The following is a 19,732-nucleotide window of genomic DNA, read 5'->3' as shown; positions in this document are numbered from 1 at the left end:
CTGTGGGGCAGTTCTGCTCTGTCCTATAGAGTCGCTATGAGTCAAATTGACTCAATGGCCGTGGGTTTGGTGGTTTTGGGGGGTTTAAGTAAAGAACTGCAGCAGCCTTGTATCCACATCACGTCCTCAACGAAAGAACCGATGAGCCCTGGTGCCTTCCAGGTCGGGGGACACAACCAGTAAGAACAATCTGAATTTATTCAACATTTAGGATGTGCCAGACACCATGTAAGTGCCTCTCCTGCAGTTTCTTGCTAGGTTCTCACAGCCACTACATGAAGTGGGTGCTGCTATCTCACCCACCCCCTTTTACGGATGAGGAGACCAAGGCACCGAGAGGTTCAGAACCTCTGCTGAGATCACCCAGCGTGGAGATGCAGAGCTAGAACCTGGAGCCTTGCTCCATCCTCGGCTGCACCGCCTCTGGTGCTGGGTGCCCGTGGTTGTGTAGGCTGGTAGAACCCTGTTGTTCATCCCTAATTGATCATTTCCTGCTTTTCAGCTGCTCCCCATTGCTTTTGGGGAGGAGAGGATGCATCCCCAGTGACAACCCACAAAACACTAACACACCCAAATCTGCCTTCGCAGAAGCTCCCTGGGGCCAGCTCTCCCTTCATCCCTGGCAGCTGTGGCGGACAAGCCCTTCTTACCTGTCTGGCTCCTTACCCTCCTTCAGTGCGACTGTGACCTTTCATTCGTAGAACACCTGGTAGCTAAAGTTGTCAGACTGGATTTTGAAGTTGTATCTCCCAGTCATCCTCTGGTAGCGCAAGATCAGTAGGGCAGCTATGCCTGTCACCAAGGCAAAGACGGCCACCACGATGAGGACCACATAGCCCACTCCCAGGCCTGGCCGTCCACCTGCAGAGTCACCTGGGGGGATGTGACAGGTACAAGGTGAGATGTCTACCTAAACCAGGAGGAACTCATCTCTGGCCTAGACCCAACTGGAGTCCCTGCAGGGGGAAAATTGTGGTGAGGATGAAGCAGGGTGCTTAGAGCAGGGCCCAGAACAGAGCAGGCTCTCGACGGGGTAGTGACTGTTGAACATGATGATTACCCTCTGGACACAATGGATGTGAAGCACCTGGTTAGTGAGGACCCCTGAGTACGGCCATGTATCTTCAGCTAGCAGAGATGGAGGCAGGCGCCCGAAGCCCAGGAGCACACCCAGCTTAGCTCTTAGGCTAAGCGTGGGCCACGAGGACGAGGTCAGTGTGGGAGACACAGGTCCTCCCTACAGGAGAAGGAGAGCTTGGCCAGATTTCTGACAGAGACCCAGGCTGAGCCTGAACACATCCTACAACACAGCGGGGTGGGGTCTTCAGGCAGGAAAGCATTGCAAGAGGGGCAATAGAAACATAGGAAAGTGTATACCCAAAAGGATTGAAAGCAGGGATGCAAATGGATACTTTCACGTGAATGTTCACAACAGCACTATTCACGATAGCTAAAAGGTGGAAACAACCCAGGTGGGCATCAACAGACGAGTGGATAAACAAAATGCGGGTCAGCCCTACAAGGCAATACCCATCAGCAACGAAAAGAAATGACGTACAGAGGCATGTACAGCTGGGATGAACCTCGGCAACATCGTGGCGGCCGAGATAATCAGACACAAAGGGTCACGTGTGTGATTCTGTTCACATGAAATATCCAGAAGAGGCAAAGCCATGGAGACAGGAAGCAGACTGGCGGTTGCAGGGACTGGGGGAAGAGAGAAACGGGGAGTGACAGCTTAAGGGGCACAGGGTCTCCTTCTGAGGTGGTGACAGTGTTTGGGAAGTAGGTGGAGGTCGTGACTGCAAAGCGTTGTGGATGCACTAAATGCCACCGAGTTGTTCACCTTCAAATGGTTAATTTTCTATGCGAATTTCACTTCATTTTAAAAAATAATAAAAACAGGAGAAAACCATGCTGCCTGAGAAAGAGAGAAGCTGCCAGCCCTTCTAACCTTCCCTTTAACACCGCAAGGAGAGACCCGACCACCTGCCACAGAGATAATCCTAGCCTCATGGAGATGAGTGTGTGTGACATGGTTCCAGAGCACCGGTCCAACCGTTGCCACGGAGTCAACTCCAGCTCCTGGCGACCCCGTATGTGTCAGACTAGAACCGTGCTCCATAGGGTTTTCCATGGCTGTGTTTTTGGAAGTAGATCACCAGTCCTTTCTTCCAAGGCACCTGATGGACTCACACCTCCAAACTTTGCTAAGACGGACTAGGAAAAAGGCCTGGCTATCTGCTTCCAAAAATTAGCCATAGAGAACCTTATGGACATAATGTTTGGTAAAGCAGAGGGTCTGCAAAAAAGAGGGAGGCCCTCAATGAGATGGACTGACCCATTGGCCGCGACAGCGGACTCAAACACAGCAAAGATGGTGAGAATGGCGCAGAGCCAGGCAATGTTTTGTTCTGTTATACATAGGCCACTGTAAGTAGGAGCTGACTCCATGACATTTAGCAACAACAATCTGATGAGTAGTTAAGTAGATGGGTGGATGATTTGATAAGTGGGTGGATGAGTTGATGGGTAGATGGATGGATGGATGGTTGGATGGACGGGTGGGCGGGCGGATGGATGGATAAGCAGGTGGGTGGATGAGTGGATCGGTAAGTAAATGGATAGGTGGATGGAGGAATGGTTTAGTGAATTGGTGGGTGGATGGATGGAGGAGTGGATGGAGGAACGGTTTAGTGAATTGACAGGTGGATAAATGGATGAGTGGGTGTCTAAGTGAGTGAATGGATAGGATTCAGAAGTTTCAGTAATTTTCCCAAGTCCACACAGCTCGTGTCATATCTTCTATTCAAATGCAGGTCTCTAAGTCCAAGACCGGAAACCCTGGTGGTGTAGTGATTAAGAGCTATGGCTGCAAACCAAAAGGTCGGCAGTTTGAATCCACTAGGTTCTCCTTGGAAACCCTATGAGGCAGTTCTACTCTGTCCTATAGGGTTGCTGTGAGTAAGAACTGACTCAACAGCAATGGGTTTGGTTGTATTTTTTGTTTGTTTTTTTCTTTTTAGCTCCAAGACCAGTACTTTTCCCACTTTCGTTTGACATTGCCTGAAATCTCTTATGAATAAATGAAAAGGCTTCATCTCTATAAATGAGAATGAATTTTAAAGACATTCTGTTTCCTATTAGAGGCCCAGGCCAACCACTTCTCCCCAGTAATTTGAGAAAATGAAGAGGGCAGGAGAGCATGTGGTCCTAGGACCTAGACCAGCAGTTGCCTGAGGACCCATCAAAGCACAGGAGCCTGAGACCCAATTGCAGGGACTCCGAGGTAGTAGGTCTGGTATGTGGCCTGGGACCTGTGTATATTTTTACAACCTCCCAGATGCTTTGCATAAGAACCAGGAGTTGAGGGTCACCATCCCTTGAAAAGGCCTCCCTCCTCCTGGCGCCCAGGGTCATCCCCAAGTCCTGATCAGCACTTGGTCTGGCTCATCCCCTGGAGCCACACTGCAGGAGTTCTGTTCAGGAGAGTAGAGAGAGGTGGGAAGGGTCATTAGGTTAGGAAGAAAAACAAGAAAGGGAAGATCAACCAGAATTAGGTTCATTTGCAAGAAAGAGGAAAACCCAAACTAACAGTGGCTTAAAGAACAAAGAAGTTCTTTTCTTTCTCACATAAAACTTGGAGGTCAGAGCCCAGGCCTGGCCTGGCAGCTCTGCTCCATGGAGTCCTTGGGAACCTTGCCCCTTCCAGCTCGATGTGCCCATCCTTAGGGGGTGGGCGTGTCCTCATGGCTCAAGATGACAGTGGCTGCAGCCATCTCCTCTGCCGCTCAGGCAGCAGGAAGTGGGGAGAGACAAAGGAAAAGGGGGCGAAGGGTAGGCACCAGGTGCTTTTTAAGGGGATGCCCCAAAGTTGTCACAGGACATTCGTGTTTGCATCTCATTGGCCAGAGGCAATGAAACAGCTACATGCAGCTGTACCTGAAACAGCTTTTTCACATACGGCTGCACTTAGCCGCAAGGGAGGCTGGGAATTAGGGCTTTTATTCCAGGCAGCCATGAACTAGCTAAAAAGAAGGGGGTCTATTACTGTGGGAGCAGAGGACAGGAGACAGTGGGAGACAGCCAGAAGTTTCCGTCTTAACACCTGAAGCACACAGCTTCTGGAGAATTGATTTTGAATTTTGAAAATACATGGAACATAATATGGCTGACAAAATTTTATACTTAGAGGAATCAGCAGTGCCATTGTTTGCATCTTTTAATTTAGTAGAGCCTCGAATGAAACACGGGGGCCACTGGTGTTTTCAGTAGTAGAATCTCGCCTTCCACGAGGGAGACCCAGGTTCCATTACTGGCCAGTGCACTTCTCGCACAGCCACCACCCATCTGTCAGTGGAGGCTGGCGTGTTGCTGTGATGCTGAACAGGTTCAAAAACCCTGTGGAGCACAGATCCGCTCTGATAAATGTGGGATTGCCACGAGGTGTAGCTGACTTGACAGGAACTAGAATGGTTTTTGAATGAAACGGCTTTTTCACACGTGTGCACACATGTGCGCACACACACACACACAATTTGACTCTGCCTGGTTACAGCTTCAGTCCCGTCCCTCCTCTTAGCAATCCACTCAGTGGATCTATCCAGTGTCAGACAACTTCAATGGTTTCATGCTGTGCAGCTCAAAATGTCTCGTTTAAACTTGTGCTTGACCTCTGAAAGCCTTGACTTCCTCGTCTGCACATGGGGTGATGATAGATCCTTCTGCACAGGTTGTTGAGAGAACCTGCATCCTGCACGTAACGGACTTAAGACGATGCCTGGCACCGAGGTAGGCTCTCAATAAATGTTACTCTCATCACTTTTACTCCCATGAGTCTTAGGAAAATCTTAAGAGTCCCGTTGTTACAAAGCAGTAGCTGTTTGGTTTGAAAAGGGGTTGCTTCCATCTTGTCTTTAGTTCTCTAAACCAAGTCATCAACTCACCTTCAGACCGAACGAGGGGCCCCCAGGATGTCAGATGTGTGGCAGGTGTCTCACTACTTTTCAGTGACCGGAAGTTATTACAATTCTATTTTTTTTAAAAGGAGAGAAAGTTCACATTAGTTGACAACATTTATGAGACATCAGCTCACCATTAGGGGTGAAAATCCGATTCTAGAGGTTTATCCTGCTGGGGAAATGGAATTATTGGATGGATAAGGAAAGTAGAGCATGGGGGAGGCCAGGCCCATGGGTTCTGCCCAGGTGGGGCGACACCGGGGCAGCCATGGTGGGTGGGCTGGGCACCAGGAGGGAGGAGGGGGTTGAAGAAAGTGAGGTACATACAGAAGTGAGCTGTACAAAACCCCTTGAGACACATCTACAGATACTAGTACTGGCCCTTTTGGTCCCAACAATGTCTCAGTTCCAGCTTTCAGAGGCAGCCATTTTCTCCTTTGAACACCTTTGCCTTCCCAAAAGTCTGCCTGGCTTCATGACATTATGGAATCTGCTTACTGTATACCCGTCTCAAAGGAACTTGGAGAGAAACGTGTCACGCTCAGGCTGTAAAGAATGTGAGACTTTTTGACTATGAAATTCTGTGATCTTATTACTTTAATTTGGAGGGGCTGAGTATATAACAGGAGTCCCTGTGTGGAGCAAACAGTTAAGGCACTCAGCTACTAACTGAAAGGTTGGCTGTTTGGACTCACCCAGAGGTACCTCAGAAGAAAGGTCTGGCAGTCTGCTTGAGAAAAAATCCAGCCATTGAAAACCCTGTTGATCATGGTTCTACTCTGACACCCATGGAGTCACTATAAGTTGAAATCAATTTGATGGCAATGGGTTTGGTTGGTTTTTTGAGGACATAACATTCAAATTAAATTTCTCATGTGGAAAACCACAATATCTCCTTCTCCGAGCAAGAGTTATCCCTTGTGGAAGCTAAGTAAAGCTTAATAACTTATTGACTCTTATTTAAATAGAAGGAGAGTTTGAATTTCATATCTTAAAGGAGTTCAGCCACTTTCAATTTTAGCGATTGTACTCATTGTTAGGTTTTTAGGTGCTGTCGAGTTGATTCCCACTCATAGCAAGTTTACGTATAACAGAACTAAACGTTGCCTGGTCCTGGGCCATCCTCATAATCGTTTCTATGTTTAAGCCCATATGTTGCAGCCACTGTGGCAATTCATCTCCTTGAAAGTCTTCCTCTTTTTCACTGACCCTCTACTTGACCAAGCACGACGTCCTTCTCCAGAGGCTGGTCTCTCCTGATTACATGTCCCAAGTATGTGAGACGCAGGCTTGCAATCCTGGCTTCTAGGGAGCATTCTGACCGTACTGCTTTCAAGACAGATTTGTTCATTCTCCTGACAATCCATGGTGTAGCTGATACTCTTCGCCAAGATCATAATTCAAATGTGTCAACTTTTTTTCGATCTTCCTTATTCCTTGTCCAGCTTTTACATGCATATGTGGTGATTGAAAATACCATGACTTGGGTCAGGTGCACCTTAGACCTCAAAGTGACATCTTTTTAACACTTTAAAAAGATCTTTTGCAGCAGATTTGCCCAATGCAGTACATCATTTGATTTTTTGACTGCTGCTTCGGTGGGTGTCTTTGTTATCTAGTACTGCTATAACAGAAATACCACTACTGTATGGCTTTAACAAAGAGAAATGTATTCTCTCACAGTCTAGGAGGCAAGAAGTCCAAATTCAGGTCACCAGTTCCCAGGGAAGGCTTTGCCTCTCTGTCAGCATTTGGGGAAGGTCGTTGTCATCAATCTTCCCTTGGTCTAGGAGCTTCTCAGCACAGGGACCGTGAGTCCAAAGGATGTGCACGCTAACGGCTCTTATTGTTTGGTGGTAATGAGGTCCCTCTCCTCCCTGCTCACTTCTGTCTTTTATATCTCAAAAGAGATTGACTCAAGATACAATCTAATCTTGTAGATTGAATCCTGTCTCATTAGCGTAACTGCCTCCAGGCCTGCTTCATTAACATCATAGAGGTAGGATTTACAATACATAGGAAAATTACATCAGATGAAAAAATGGTGGACAACCACACAATACTGGGAATCATAGCCTAGCTGAGTTGACACACATTTTGGGGGGACGCAGTTCAGCCCAGAACAATGGGCATTGATTGTGGGTCCAAGTAAAATGAAATCCTTGACAACTTCAGTATTTTCTCTGTTCATCATGATGTTGCTTATTGCTCCAATTGTAAGGATTTTTATTTTCTTTATGTTGAGGTGTAATCCATACTGAAGGCTGTGGTCTTTGATCTTTATCAGCAAATGCTTCGAGCCCTCTTCACTTTCAGCAACCAAGGTTATGTCATCTGCATATCGCAGGTTGTTAATGGGTCTTCCACCAATCCTGATGCCACATTCTTATATAGTCCAGCTTCTCAGATTATTTGCTCAGTATACAGTTTGAAAAAATCTGATGAAAGGATACACCCTGACACACATCTTTACTGATTTTAAACCATGCAGTATCCCCTTTTTCTGTTTGAACAACTGCCTCTTGATCTATGCAGATGCTGCATGAGCACAATAAAGTGATCTGGAATTCCCATTCTTCACAATGTTATCCATAATTTATTATGATCCACACAGTCGAATGCCTTTGCATAGTCAATAAAACACAGGTAAACATCTTTCTGGTATTCTCTGCTTTCAGCGAGGATCCATCTGACATCAGCAATGATGTCTTGCGTTTCATATCCTCTTCTGAATTCAACTTGAATTTCTGATAGTTCCCTGTTATGTACTGCTGCAACCGTTATTGAATCATCTTCAGCAAAATTTTATTTGCATGTGATACTAATGACAGTGTTCAGTAATTTCTATATTTCGTCAGATCACCTTTGTTTGGAATGGGCACATATATGGACCTCTTCCAGTCAGTTGGCCAGGTAGCTGCCTTCCAAAGGTCTGGGCATAAACAAGTGAGTGCTTGCAGCATTACATCTGTTTGTTGAAGTATCTCACTTGGTATTCCGTCAATTCCTGAAGCCCCAGTGATTGTACTAATAATCATAACGTGCACAGCATCCATTTCGGGAAAATTTGTGCTCAAATACAAGAGTAATTCTTAACGTCTCAGTGATTGGTGCTGCTCACTTCCATGGTTTCAGAAGACATAATTGTGGATACGTGCTGTCAGGGTTTATAAAATTTGGAGGTGGGATTTTACCCTAGATTTACTCTTAAAAAGCAACGTACAATCCAAGATGCCCTTAAACCAGTTGCTGTTGAGTGAATTCTGACTCGTGGTGACCCCTTGTGTGTCAGAGTAGAACTGTGCTCATAGGGTTTTCAATGGCTGATTTTTCAGAAGCAGATCATCAGGTCTTTCTTTCAAGACACTATGGATTCAAATCACCAACCTTGCGGTCATGAGTCGAGTGTGTTAGCTATTTTCACCACCCCGGGAATCCTAAGATGGACTTTAGGTCTCAAGTTAAAACATACGTGATTTTAAGAATGTTGTGCCAGAGCATTCCGTAGAATGTGACGGGGTATTGTCCCAGGTTGTTTGTAGATGCAGAAATCAGTATGTTGTATTTTAGGGTAAAACTTCTACCAACATATTTACTTCTGCCCCATTTCAAGCCAGAAGTCACATATTTTTTTTTTCTCTTAACAGATGATGTTATTATTAGTTGCGGTTGAGTTAGCTCCAACCATCGTGACCCCATGTACAAAAGAACAAAAAGTTACTTAGTCCTGCACCATCTTCACGATTGTTGGTGTGCTCAAGTCCATTGTTGTGGCCAATGTATTTTGAGTGCCCTCCAACCTAGGGGGGTCATTTCCCAGCACTATATCAGGCAACATTCTGTTGTGATCCACAGGGCTATCACTGGCTAATTTTGAGAAGTAGATCACCAAGCCTTTCTTCCTAGTCTGTCTTAGTCTGGAAGCTCTGCTGAAACCTGTCTGTCATGTGTCTCCCTGCTGGTATTTGAAATACTGGTGGCATAGCTTCCAGCCTCACACGAACATGTAAGCCACCATAGTACAACAAACCAACAGACAGGTGGTGGTCTTAATAGGTAAGTCTATAATATTTTTCATTAGTTTTTTAAATAAAATCAATTAATTCTTGTGCCATTTTTATATATGTAAATGTAATTTAGAAGTCCTTGGCAGTGCAGATGTTTAAATGCTCATCTACTAACTAAACAGTTGGCACCTCCAAAAAAAAGTCTGGTGATCTACTGCTGAAAAATCAGCCACTGGAAACTCTGTGGGGCACAGTTCTGCTCTGACACACATGGAGTCACCATGAGTTAGCGTCAACTAGACTGCAATTGGAAAAATACAGTAATTTAGCCCATTTTAAGCCTTTTTTTAAAGAAAATGCATTGACACCTTTGAGGTATTTTATTGCTAGAGTCTGATCTTTTTGGTTACCACAAAAATCTATTCAGAAGGAGGATATCAGCTGCCCACTTTGCACAATGGACTCTATCACCTATCAGCTCTACTGAGATATTTGTTTACAGGTGCGTTCCATTTTACAGATGTTTTGATTCTCAGTGTATGGAGTCCTTGGGTGGTGCAAACGGTTAATGTCCTTGGCTGCTGAGAGGTTGGTGGTTTAAGTTTACCCAGAGGTGCCTCAAAAGAAAGGCCTTTCGATCTACTACCAAAAAATCAGCCATTAAAAACCATATGGGAGACAGCCCCAAGATGGCAGCTTAGTCAGACACACCATGTTGTCCCCCTACAGCAAAAACCTGAGAAACCAAATAAAAGATACAGATGACAATCCTAGAACCCTGAGCATCAAAAGAAAGGATGAAGAATTAGTTCAAACACCAATTGGAAGGAAAAGCTGAATGAAGACAGCAAATGAGTAAAGTTACAGATCTGAGGTGCCCGGCCAGCCAGCCCAGCACACTGTGGCCATCTTGTGACAAGGCAAGCAGTGATCCTGGGTGAGGAGCACAGGAAAGCAACTTCACAGAATTCCCAGTAGGAGACAAACAGTGTGTGGACAAACCCAGAGCAAAGAAAGATGAGCAGGACATGAACCAGATCTAAGAAGGGAAAGTGCAGTTGAGCAAAAGCTTTGGATATCCTGTTGACCACAGAGCAGAGAGGGAGCCAGAAACCAGAGACAGGACCACTCACCAACAGCGGTCCCTGACCATTAGGATGGGTGGCACATAAGGAGTAGTAGATCCATAGAGTGTCAGCAAGAGGTCCCCCACCCAACCAGACTCCAGGCCAGCCCCCCCCCCCCACATTTGGTCAGGACTGGGTCTCGATTACTGGGTGTAGCCTGCAGGGTACCTGGTGACCAGAGGGGCATGCTTCACCTCCCTCCCTTGTTCTCGGTGACCATTGGTGTGAGCCCCCCACCCCTTCACTCTGCCCACCCAGGGACTGCGATATGAGCCCCCTCTTCCCTCCTACCCAGCCGCACCCTGCCTGCAGCTGGAGACATACATCCACCTTCCCCACCATCCCTCTTGTTGCCCCACCCATCCGTTGAGCAGCAGCATGTGCTTCCACACTGCTAGACTAATGAGCAGCAGTGGCACACACCCTCCCCACCCACCCCTGCCACCGATGATCGACAACACGCCCACCCCATCTACCCCTTCTACTCCCCACTGCTGCCACCCTATCTGCTTGGCAATAAGTAGTGAGCACTTATGCACTGCCAGGCCAGTGATCAGTGGAGCATACCTGCACCAACTGCCCTGACTTATCAAAACAAAACAAAAAAATCAGAATGAAACTAACAACAATCTATAAATAACGATATAAATAAATAGACTAACACCTTAATGCCTTGGAGAAAGCAGACAGTTGTAATATGAAGAAACAGGATAAGATGGCTCAACCAAGAGAGCAAAATAAAGGGGAAGAAAACCTTCCTGAGGAAGAATTGATAATAGAACCACCTGAGGAGGAATTCAAAAGACTTATATTTAGGATCCTCAAAGAGATCAAGGAGAACACAGGAAAAAAAAAAAAAAAAAACCCTAGAAGAATTCAGGAAAACAATACAAGAATAAAATGACAGACTCAATAGACAAGTAGAAACCATACAAAAACAACAGCTAGAAATTCAGAAGATTAACAATAAAACATCAGAAACAGATAATACAGTGGAAGGTCACAGAAGTAGAATTGATAAATGAAAGGACAAATCACTGAAATTCAAAGAAAGGATCAAGAAAAAATCCCTTGACAATAATTTGCTTGAGGTAAAATTAGAAAAAAGAATGAAAAAAATAAAACCTAAGTGTCATGTGGGACACCATCAAGAAGAATAATTTATGTGTAATAGGAATTCTAGAAGAAGAGGAGGAAAAAAGTCCAGAGAGAATTTTTAAAGATATATTGGGAGAAAACTTCCCAAATATGAAAGATGAGAAAGTTTCCATCAAAGAAATCCAAAGAACCCCATATAAGATAGACCTACAAAAGAAATCAGCCAAGACATATCACAGTAAAACTTTTCAAAATGAAAGAATCCTGAAAGCAGCTAGTGAAAAATGAAATATCAGTTATAAAGGGGTACCAATAAGACTAAGTGGTGATTTCTCATCAGAATCCATGCAGGCAAGAAGGCAATAAGATAACATATATAAAATCCTGAAAGAAAAGAATTGCCAACCAAGAATCATATATTCAGCAGAATTGTCTTTCAAAAATGATAGCTAAATTAAGACATTCCTAGGTAAGCAGAAATTTTTTGTAAAAACCAGACCAGCCTTACAAGAAATATTAAAGGGAGTCCTTCAGGTAGAGAACCAATGACATCAGGCAACAACCTGAGATAAACTATACATGACAGCATCACCTGGATATCAACCCAGATGAAGATTTCACAAAAGTAAAATAAAGCTACAAAACTGATTACAGGGAACCAGAGGTGTTAAGCTGTAAACAATGACAACTTCAAAAAAAAAAAAAATTATAGAGCTTTCATGCGAAGAGGAAGCCTATTTCAAGATATAACAGACTGTTTTATATTTAAGAGGATAAAAAACTTAAGGGTGACCACAAAGAAAACCAATAAATCTACTCACCAAAATAAAGAAGAAAATCAAAAAGACTCATTAACACAAAAACAACAACAACAATTGATAGGAAAAGAAAATCCATATACAAAAAGGACACAGCACAAAAAATTAAAAGGAAAAGACACTGTTAGCACCAAAAAAAAAAGTATTTAACAAAATGACAGCAGTGAATTCATACCTATTTTTAATCACACTGAATATAAATGGATTCGATGCACCAGTCAAGAGACAGAGTGGTAGAATAGATTAAAAAAACATGACCCATCAATATGTTGCCTATAAGAAACACACCTTAGACACAAAGACATAAATAAGTTAAAAATCAAATGATGGAAAAAAATTTATCAAACAAATAGTAACCAAAAGAGAGCAGGAGTGGTAATAATAATTTCAGATGAAATAGAGTTAAAGTCAAAATCCATTATAAGAAACAAGGGCATTGTATAATGAACAAAGGTGTCTTCAGTTCACCAAGAAGACATAACAGTAATAAATATTTATGCACCCAACACCAGAGCTCCAAAATACATAAAGCAAACACTAATAGAATTAAAAATAGAAATAGACAGAACCACAATAGTAGTAGGAGACTTTAACACACCACTTTCTATGATGGACAGAACAGCTAGAAGGAAACTCAATAAAGATACAGAAGATCTAAATAACACAATCAATCAACTTAACCTCATTGACATATACAGAATACACCACCCAAAAGCAGCACATTACACATTCTTCCCCAACTCATGTGGATCATTCTCCAGAATAGACCGTATTCTAGGCCACAAAACAAGCCTCAATAAATTAAAAAACATCAACATAATACAAGGCATCTTCTCTGACCATAATGCTATAAAACTAGAAATCAACAACAGAAAGAGCAAGGAAAAAAAAATATTAAATACATGGACACCGAGTAATACCTTTCTTAAAAACTATTGGCTCATAAAAGAAATTAAAAATGAAATTAAAAAATACTTAGAATCAAATGAGAATGAAGATACAAGATACCAAAAGCTCTGGGACACAGCAAAAGCAGTGCTCAGAGGAAAATTTATAGCAATAAATGCACACATAAAAAAAGAAGAAAGATCCAAAATCAATAACTTAACCTGACAACTTGAACAAATAGAAAAGGAACAGCGAAAGAAGTCCACAGTCACTAAAAGAAAGGAAATAAAGATCAGAGCAGAAATAAAGGAAATAGAAAAATAGAAAGAATCAATAAAACTAGAAGTTCTTTGAGAGGATCAATAAACTTGACAAACCACTGACCAATGGGTCATGTTTTTAATCCATTTTTTTTCAAAAGAAAAAAAAATGAGAAGACACAAGCAAAATAAGAAATTAAATGGGTGACCTTACAACAGAACCAACAGAGATAAAGAGGATCATGATAGAATATTATGAAAAATTATATTCCAACAAATTTGAAAACCTAGAAGAAACTGACAAGTATCTAGAAACACACTACCTACCTAAACTAACACAAATAGAGGTAGAAAATCTAAACCCATAACAAAAGAAGAAATTGAAGACGTCATTAAAAAAAAAAAAAAAAAACCCAAGAAAAAAAGCCCTGGCCCAGATGACTGCACTGGAGAATTTCTCCATTCTATAAAACATTCAGGTAACAGTTGACACCAATTCTACTCAAACTATTCCAGTATATAGAAATGGAAAGAATACTCACTAATTCATTCTATGAAGCCAGCATAACCCTGATGCCAAAGCCAGGCAAAGATACCACCAAAAAAAAAAAAAAAAAGAAAGAAAAGAAACTTGCAGACTAACGTTAATCATGAATATAGATGTAAAAATTCTCAACAAAATTCTAGCCAACAGAATACAACAGCATATTGGAAAAATAATACATCATGATCAGGTGGGATTCATATCAGGAATTCAAGGGTGGTTCAACATTGAGAATGAGAAATGAGTCAAGGATGTCCATTATCACCACTCTTATTCAGTATTGTACTGGAAGTCCTAGCCAGAGCAATAAGACAAGAAAGGAAAATAAAGGGTATCCAACTTGGTAAGGAAGAAATAAAACTATGCCACTTCACATATATCCCTTGAGTATATTCCACGTGAATTTGGAGACCATCTCAAGAATAGACTTGATGCATTGAACACTAATGACCAGAGGCCAGATGAGTTGAGGAATGACATCAAGGACATCATACATGAAGAAAGCAAAAGGTCATTAAAAAGACGGGAAAGAAAGAAAAGACCAAGACGGATGTCAGAAAACACTCTGAAACTTGCTCTTGAATGCATATTAGCTAAAGGAAGTGGAAGAAATAATGAAGTAAAAGAGCTGAACAGGAGATTTCAAAGGGCAGCCGGAGAAGACAAAGAAAAGTATTATAATGAAATGTGCGAAGACCTGGAGTTTGAAAACTAAAATGGAAAAACACATTCAGCATTTCTCAGGCTGAAAAAAATGAAGAAAAAATTTAAGCCTCGAGTTGCAATTTTGAAGAATTCTATATAGGGTCGCTATGAGTCGGAATTGACTCGACGGCAGTGGGTTTGGTTTTTGGTATAGGAAAAATATTGAATGCCGCAGGAAGCATCAAAAGAAGATGGAAGGAATTCACAGAGTCATTGTACCAAAAAGAATTGGTTGGTGTTCAACTATTAAAAGAGGTAGCATATGATCAAGAACTGATGGTACTGAAGGAAGAAGTCCAAGCTGTACTGAAGGCATTGGTGAAAAACGAGGTCCAAGAATTGACGCAATACCAATTGAGATGTTTCAACAAATGGTTGCAACGCTGGAGGCGCTCACTTGTCTATGCCAAGAAATTTGGAAGACAGCTACCTGGCCAGCTGATTGGAAAAGATCCATATTTGTGCCCATTCCAAAGAAAGGTGATCCAACAGAATGCGGAAATTATAGAAAAATATACGGGCCCTGGTGGCATAGCGGTTAAGAGCTCGGCTGCTAACCAAAAGATCAGCAGTTTGACTGAATCCACCAGCTGCTCCTTAGAAACCCTACGGGGAAGTTCTACTCTGTCCTGTAGGGTTGATACGAGTCAGAATCAACTTGATGGCAACAGCTTTTATCGGTAGTACCACACGCAACTGAAATTTTGTTGAAGATAATTCAAAAATGGTTGCAGCAATATGTCAACACAGAACTGCCAGAAATTCAAGAGAGATTCAGAAGACGTGGAACACTGCTGATGTCAGATGGAGCTTTGCTGAAAGCAGAGAATACCAGGAAGATGTTTACCTGTGTTTTATTGACTATTGCAAAGGCATTCAACTATGAATCATAACAAATCATGGCTAACATTGCAAAGAATGGGGCTACCAGAACACTTAATTGTGTTCATAAGGAATCTGTACATAGACCAAGAGAGAGTCGTTCAAACAGAGCAAGGGGATACTGCCTGGTTTAAAATTAAGAAAAGTGTGCATAAGGGTTGCATCCTTTCACCATACTGATTCAATCTGTACGCTGAGCAAATAATCTGAGAAGCTGGACTATATGAAGAATGTGGCATCAGGATTGGTGGAAGACTCATTTACAGCCTGACATATGTAGATGACTCAACCTTGCTTGCTGAAAGTGAAGAGGACTTGAAACACTTACTGACAAAGATCAAAGACCACAGCCTTCAGTATGAATTACACCTCAACATAAAGAAAATAAAAATCCATACAACTAAAGCAATAAGCAACATCATGATGAACAGAGAAAATATTGAAGTTGTCGAGAGTTTCATTTTACTTGGACCCACAATCAATGCCTATGGACACAGCAGTCAAGAAATCAAACAATGTATTGCATTTGGCAGATACACTGCAAAAGACCTCTTTAAAGTGTTAAAAAGAAAAGATGTCACTTTGAGGACTAAAGTACGCCTGACCCAAGCCATGATATTTTCAGTCGCCTCATATGCATGTGAAAGCTGAACAATGAGTAAGGAAGACTGAAGAATTAATGCCTTTGAATTATGGTGTTTGTGAAGAATATCAAATAAACCATGGACTGCTAGAAGAACGAACAAATCTGTTCTGGAGTACAGCCAGAGTGCTCCTTGGAATCGAGGATGGCGAGACTTCTTCTCATGTACTTTAGACGTGTTATCAGAAGAGACCAGACCCTGGAACAGGGCATTGTGCTTGGTAAGGTAGAGGGTCAGCAAAAAAGAGCAAGACCCTCAACAAGATAGACTGGCATGGTGGCTGCAACAATGGGCTTAAACACAGCAACAATGTGAGGATGGTACAGGACTGGGAAGTGTTTTGTTCTGTTGTACATAGGGTTGCTATGAGTCTGAACTGACTCGACGGCACCTAACAACAACAGCATTTCAAAGATGACATGATTCTATACATAGAAAATCCCAGAGATTCCACAAGAAAGTTACTGGAACTAATAGAAAAGCGTTCATCAAAGTGGCAGGGTACAAGATCAACATACAAAAATCATTTGGGTTCTTCTACACTAACAAAGGAGAACTCCAAAAAGGAGATCAAGAAAACAATACCATTTACACTAGTCCCCAAACAGATAAAATACCTAGAAATAAATCTTACCAGGGACATGAAAGACATAAAAGGAAAACTACAAAACACTACTGCAAAAACCCAAAAGAGACCTACATAAATGGAAAAACATGCCATCCTCATGGATTGGAAGACTTAACATTGTGATAATGTCAATACTACCCAAAATGATCTACAAATATAATGCAATCCTGATCCAAATCTCAACAACATTCTCTAATGAAATGGAAAAACAGATCTCCAACTTTATATGGAAAGGAAAGAGGTCCTGAGTAGCTAAAGCAATACTGAAGAAGAACAAAGTAGGAGGCGTCATACTTCCCAATCTCAGAACTTCCTATACAGCCACAGTAATCAAAACTGCCTGGTCTGTTACAGTGAGAGACACATAAGCCAATGGAACAGAATTGAGAACCCAGAAGTATATCCATCTACCTATGGACAGTTGATCTTCAACAATGAGTTGAAGTTCATTCAATGGGGAAGAACAGTCTCTTTAACAAATGACGCTGGCAAAAATAGATATCCATTTGCAGAAAAATGAAACAAGATCCATACCTTACACCGTACATAAAAACTAACTCAAAATGGGTCAAAGACTTAAATGTTTGTCTTAATCATCTTGTGCTGCTATAACAGAAATACCACAGGTAGATGGCTTTAACAAACAGAAATTTATGTCCTCACAATAAAGTAGGCTAAAAGTCCAAATTCAGGACGTCAGCTCCAGGGGAAGGCTTTCTTTCTATGTTGGCCTTCTCATTAATCTTCCAACGGACTAGGAGATTCTCCGCTCAGGGACCCTGAGTCCAAAGGATGCGTTCTGCTCCTGGCACTGCTTTCCTGGTGGTATGAGATCCCCCTGTCTCTCCCTCTCTTCTCTCTTTTATATTCCAAAAGAATTGCCTCAAGACACAATCTAATCTTGTAGATAGAGTCCTGCCTAACATAACTGCTGTCCATTCTCATTAACATCATAGAGGCAGGATTTACAGTATATAGGAAAATCACACAATACCAGGAATCATGGCCCAGTCAAATCGATACACACATTTTGGGGGGGACATAATTCAATCCATGACAATGTTAAAACTAAAACTATTCAATTCCTGGAAGATAACATAGGAACAAATTTAGAGGTCCTACTTTTTGGCATAAATACACTATCGAATACAACTAAAAATGCATGAACACCAGAAGATAAACTAGATAACTGGGACCTCCTAAAAATTAAATACTTATGCTCATCAAAAGAGTAAAAAGAGGACCTACTCACTGGAAAAATATTTTTGGTAACAAAATATCTGACGAGGGTCTAGTCTCTAAAATATATAGAAAACTTCAACAGTCCAATCCAAAAATGGGCAAAGGACATGGACAGACATTTCACCAAAGAGGACACTGAGGCAGCTAACAAGTACATGAAGAAATGCTCATGGTCATTAGCCATTACCCAGTGCCGTCGAGCTGATTCCGACTCATAGCGACTCTATAAGACAGAGTAGAACTGCCCCATGGAGTTTCCAAGGAGCGCCTGGTAGATTCAAACTGCTGACCCTTTGGTTAGCAGCTGTAGCACTTAACCACTACGCCACCAATAGAGAGATGCAAATCAAAACTACAATGAGATACCATCTTGCAAAAATGGCACTGAAAAAAAATGCCGACTAGGTTGTGGGGAGATTAAGTGGAGATTGAGTGGGGAGGTTGAGGTATGAGAACTCTCATACATTGCTGGTGGGATTGTAAAATGATACAACCACTGTGGAAAACCATATGGCACTTCCTCAAAAAGCTAGAAATAGAAATCCCATATGATCCAGCAATCCCACTCCTAGCTATATAACCTAGAGAGATAAGAGCAGTGACACAAATAGACATGCACACCCATGTTGACTGCAGCATTATTCACAATAGCAAAAAGATGGAAACAACATAAGTGCCTGTCAACAGATGAACGAAGAAACAAGTTGTGGTACATACATACAATGGTATACTGTACAACAATAAAGAACAATGATGAGTCCCTGAAACATAACATGGATGAATCTGGAGGACGGTATGCTGAGTGAAATAAGTCAATCACAAGAGTACAAACATTGCATGATAACCACTTCTATAAAAAGTCAAGAATAGGTAATCACGGAAAGCTACATTCTTTGATGGTTATTAGGGCTAGAAAGGGGAGGGAGGGAGAATCACTCACTAGATAGTAGAAATGTGTTAATTCTGGTGATGGGAGAGGCAATACACAAAAGTCACACAACTTAACTAAGGTGAATGAAGACACTGAGAGGTACGCAAGAAAAAAGGACAATTAAGGTAAATGCCATGACATATATAGTTTTCAACAACAGTAGTAGCAAGCAAAAAATATGTGAGTGGTTTCATAGGTAGATATGTATGCTATATGTGTGTGGGAAGTTGTATGGGAGTACGTGTGTGTGCAGATATAGGTAAATTTATAGGCATATGTGTATATGTTTGTATGTGCTACATATATATTCATATATACAATAGAGCACATAGGGGGCACAGGTAAGGATACTTTCTAGACATATCCAAACACCTCATAGGATTGATTTACTGGGTTTGAAGACTCAGGACCATAGTCTCATGGGACAAGTAGGTCAATTGGCATAACTTAGTTCATAAAGATATTGTTCTACATCCCACTTTGGAGAGTAGCGTCTAGGGTCTTCAAAGCTTGCGAGTAGCCATCTAAGATACAGCTATTTGTCTCTTTCTGTCTGGAATAAAAAAGAGAGAAGAAACCTAAAGATTCTAGACAGAAATTAGTCCATAATATCAGTGGTCCACGTGAACCACAGCCTCTTCTACTCTGAGGCCAGAAGAACTAGATGGTGCCCAGCTACCATCAGCAACCATTCTGAGTGGGAACACAATAGAAAGTCCTGTTTAGAATGGGAGAAAAATATAGAACAAAACTCAACTTCATTAAAAAAAAAAAAACCCAGACTTACTGGACTGATAGAGACTAGAGGAACCCCTGAGACTATCGCCCTAAGTTAGCCTTTTAAACTGAAAGCCACTCCTGGAGGTCACCTTTCAGCCAAATAATAGATCGGCCTAAAAAATAAACAATATCACCCATGAGGAATGTGCTCCTTTAAACAATTAACTGTATGAGACCAAATGGTCAGCATTTGCCCAAAAGCAAAGATGAGAAGGCA

General features: G+C 41.9%; 1 protein-coding gene across 1 annotated transcript in view; it reads right to left on the bottom strand.

Annotated features, from left to right (window-relative positions):
- Positions 1-691: 691 nt before the first annotated feature.
- The window catches only part of UMODL1 (uromodulin like 1), a 91,461-nt gene continuing 72,420 nt past the window's right edge, over positions 692-19,732 (bottom strand). Inside the window, exons 21-22 of the mRNA XM_049870937.1 lie at positions 4,947-5,031; positions 692-873 (exon numbers count right to left, since the gene is read on the bottom strand). Coding sequence (XP_049726894.1) covers positions 692-873; positions 4,947-5,031 — 267 coding nt within the window. The remainder of the gene's footprint in view (positions 874-4,946; positions 5,032-19,732) is intronic.

This window comes from Elephas maximus, chromosome 2 (genome assembly GCF_024166365.1).
Source record: "Elephas maximus indicus isolate mEleMax1 chromosome 2, mEleMax1 primary haplotype, whole genome shotgun sequence".
NCBI classification, from domain to species: Eukaryota; Metazoa; Chordata; class Mammalia; order Proboscidea; family Elephantidae; genus Elephas; species Elephas maximus.
The sequence above is the reverse complement of the archived record's forward strand: the minus strand, read 5'-3'. Positions and strand labels throughout refer to the sequence as shown.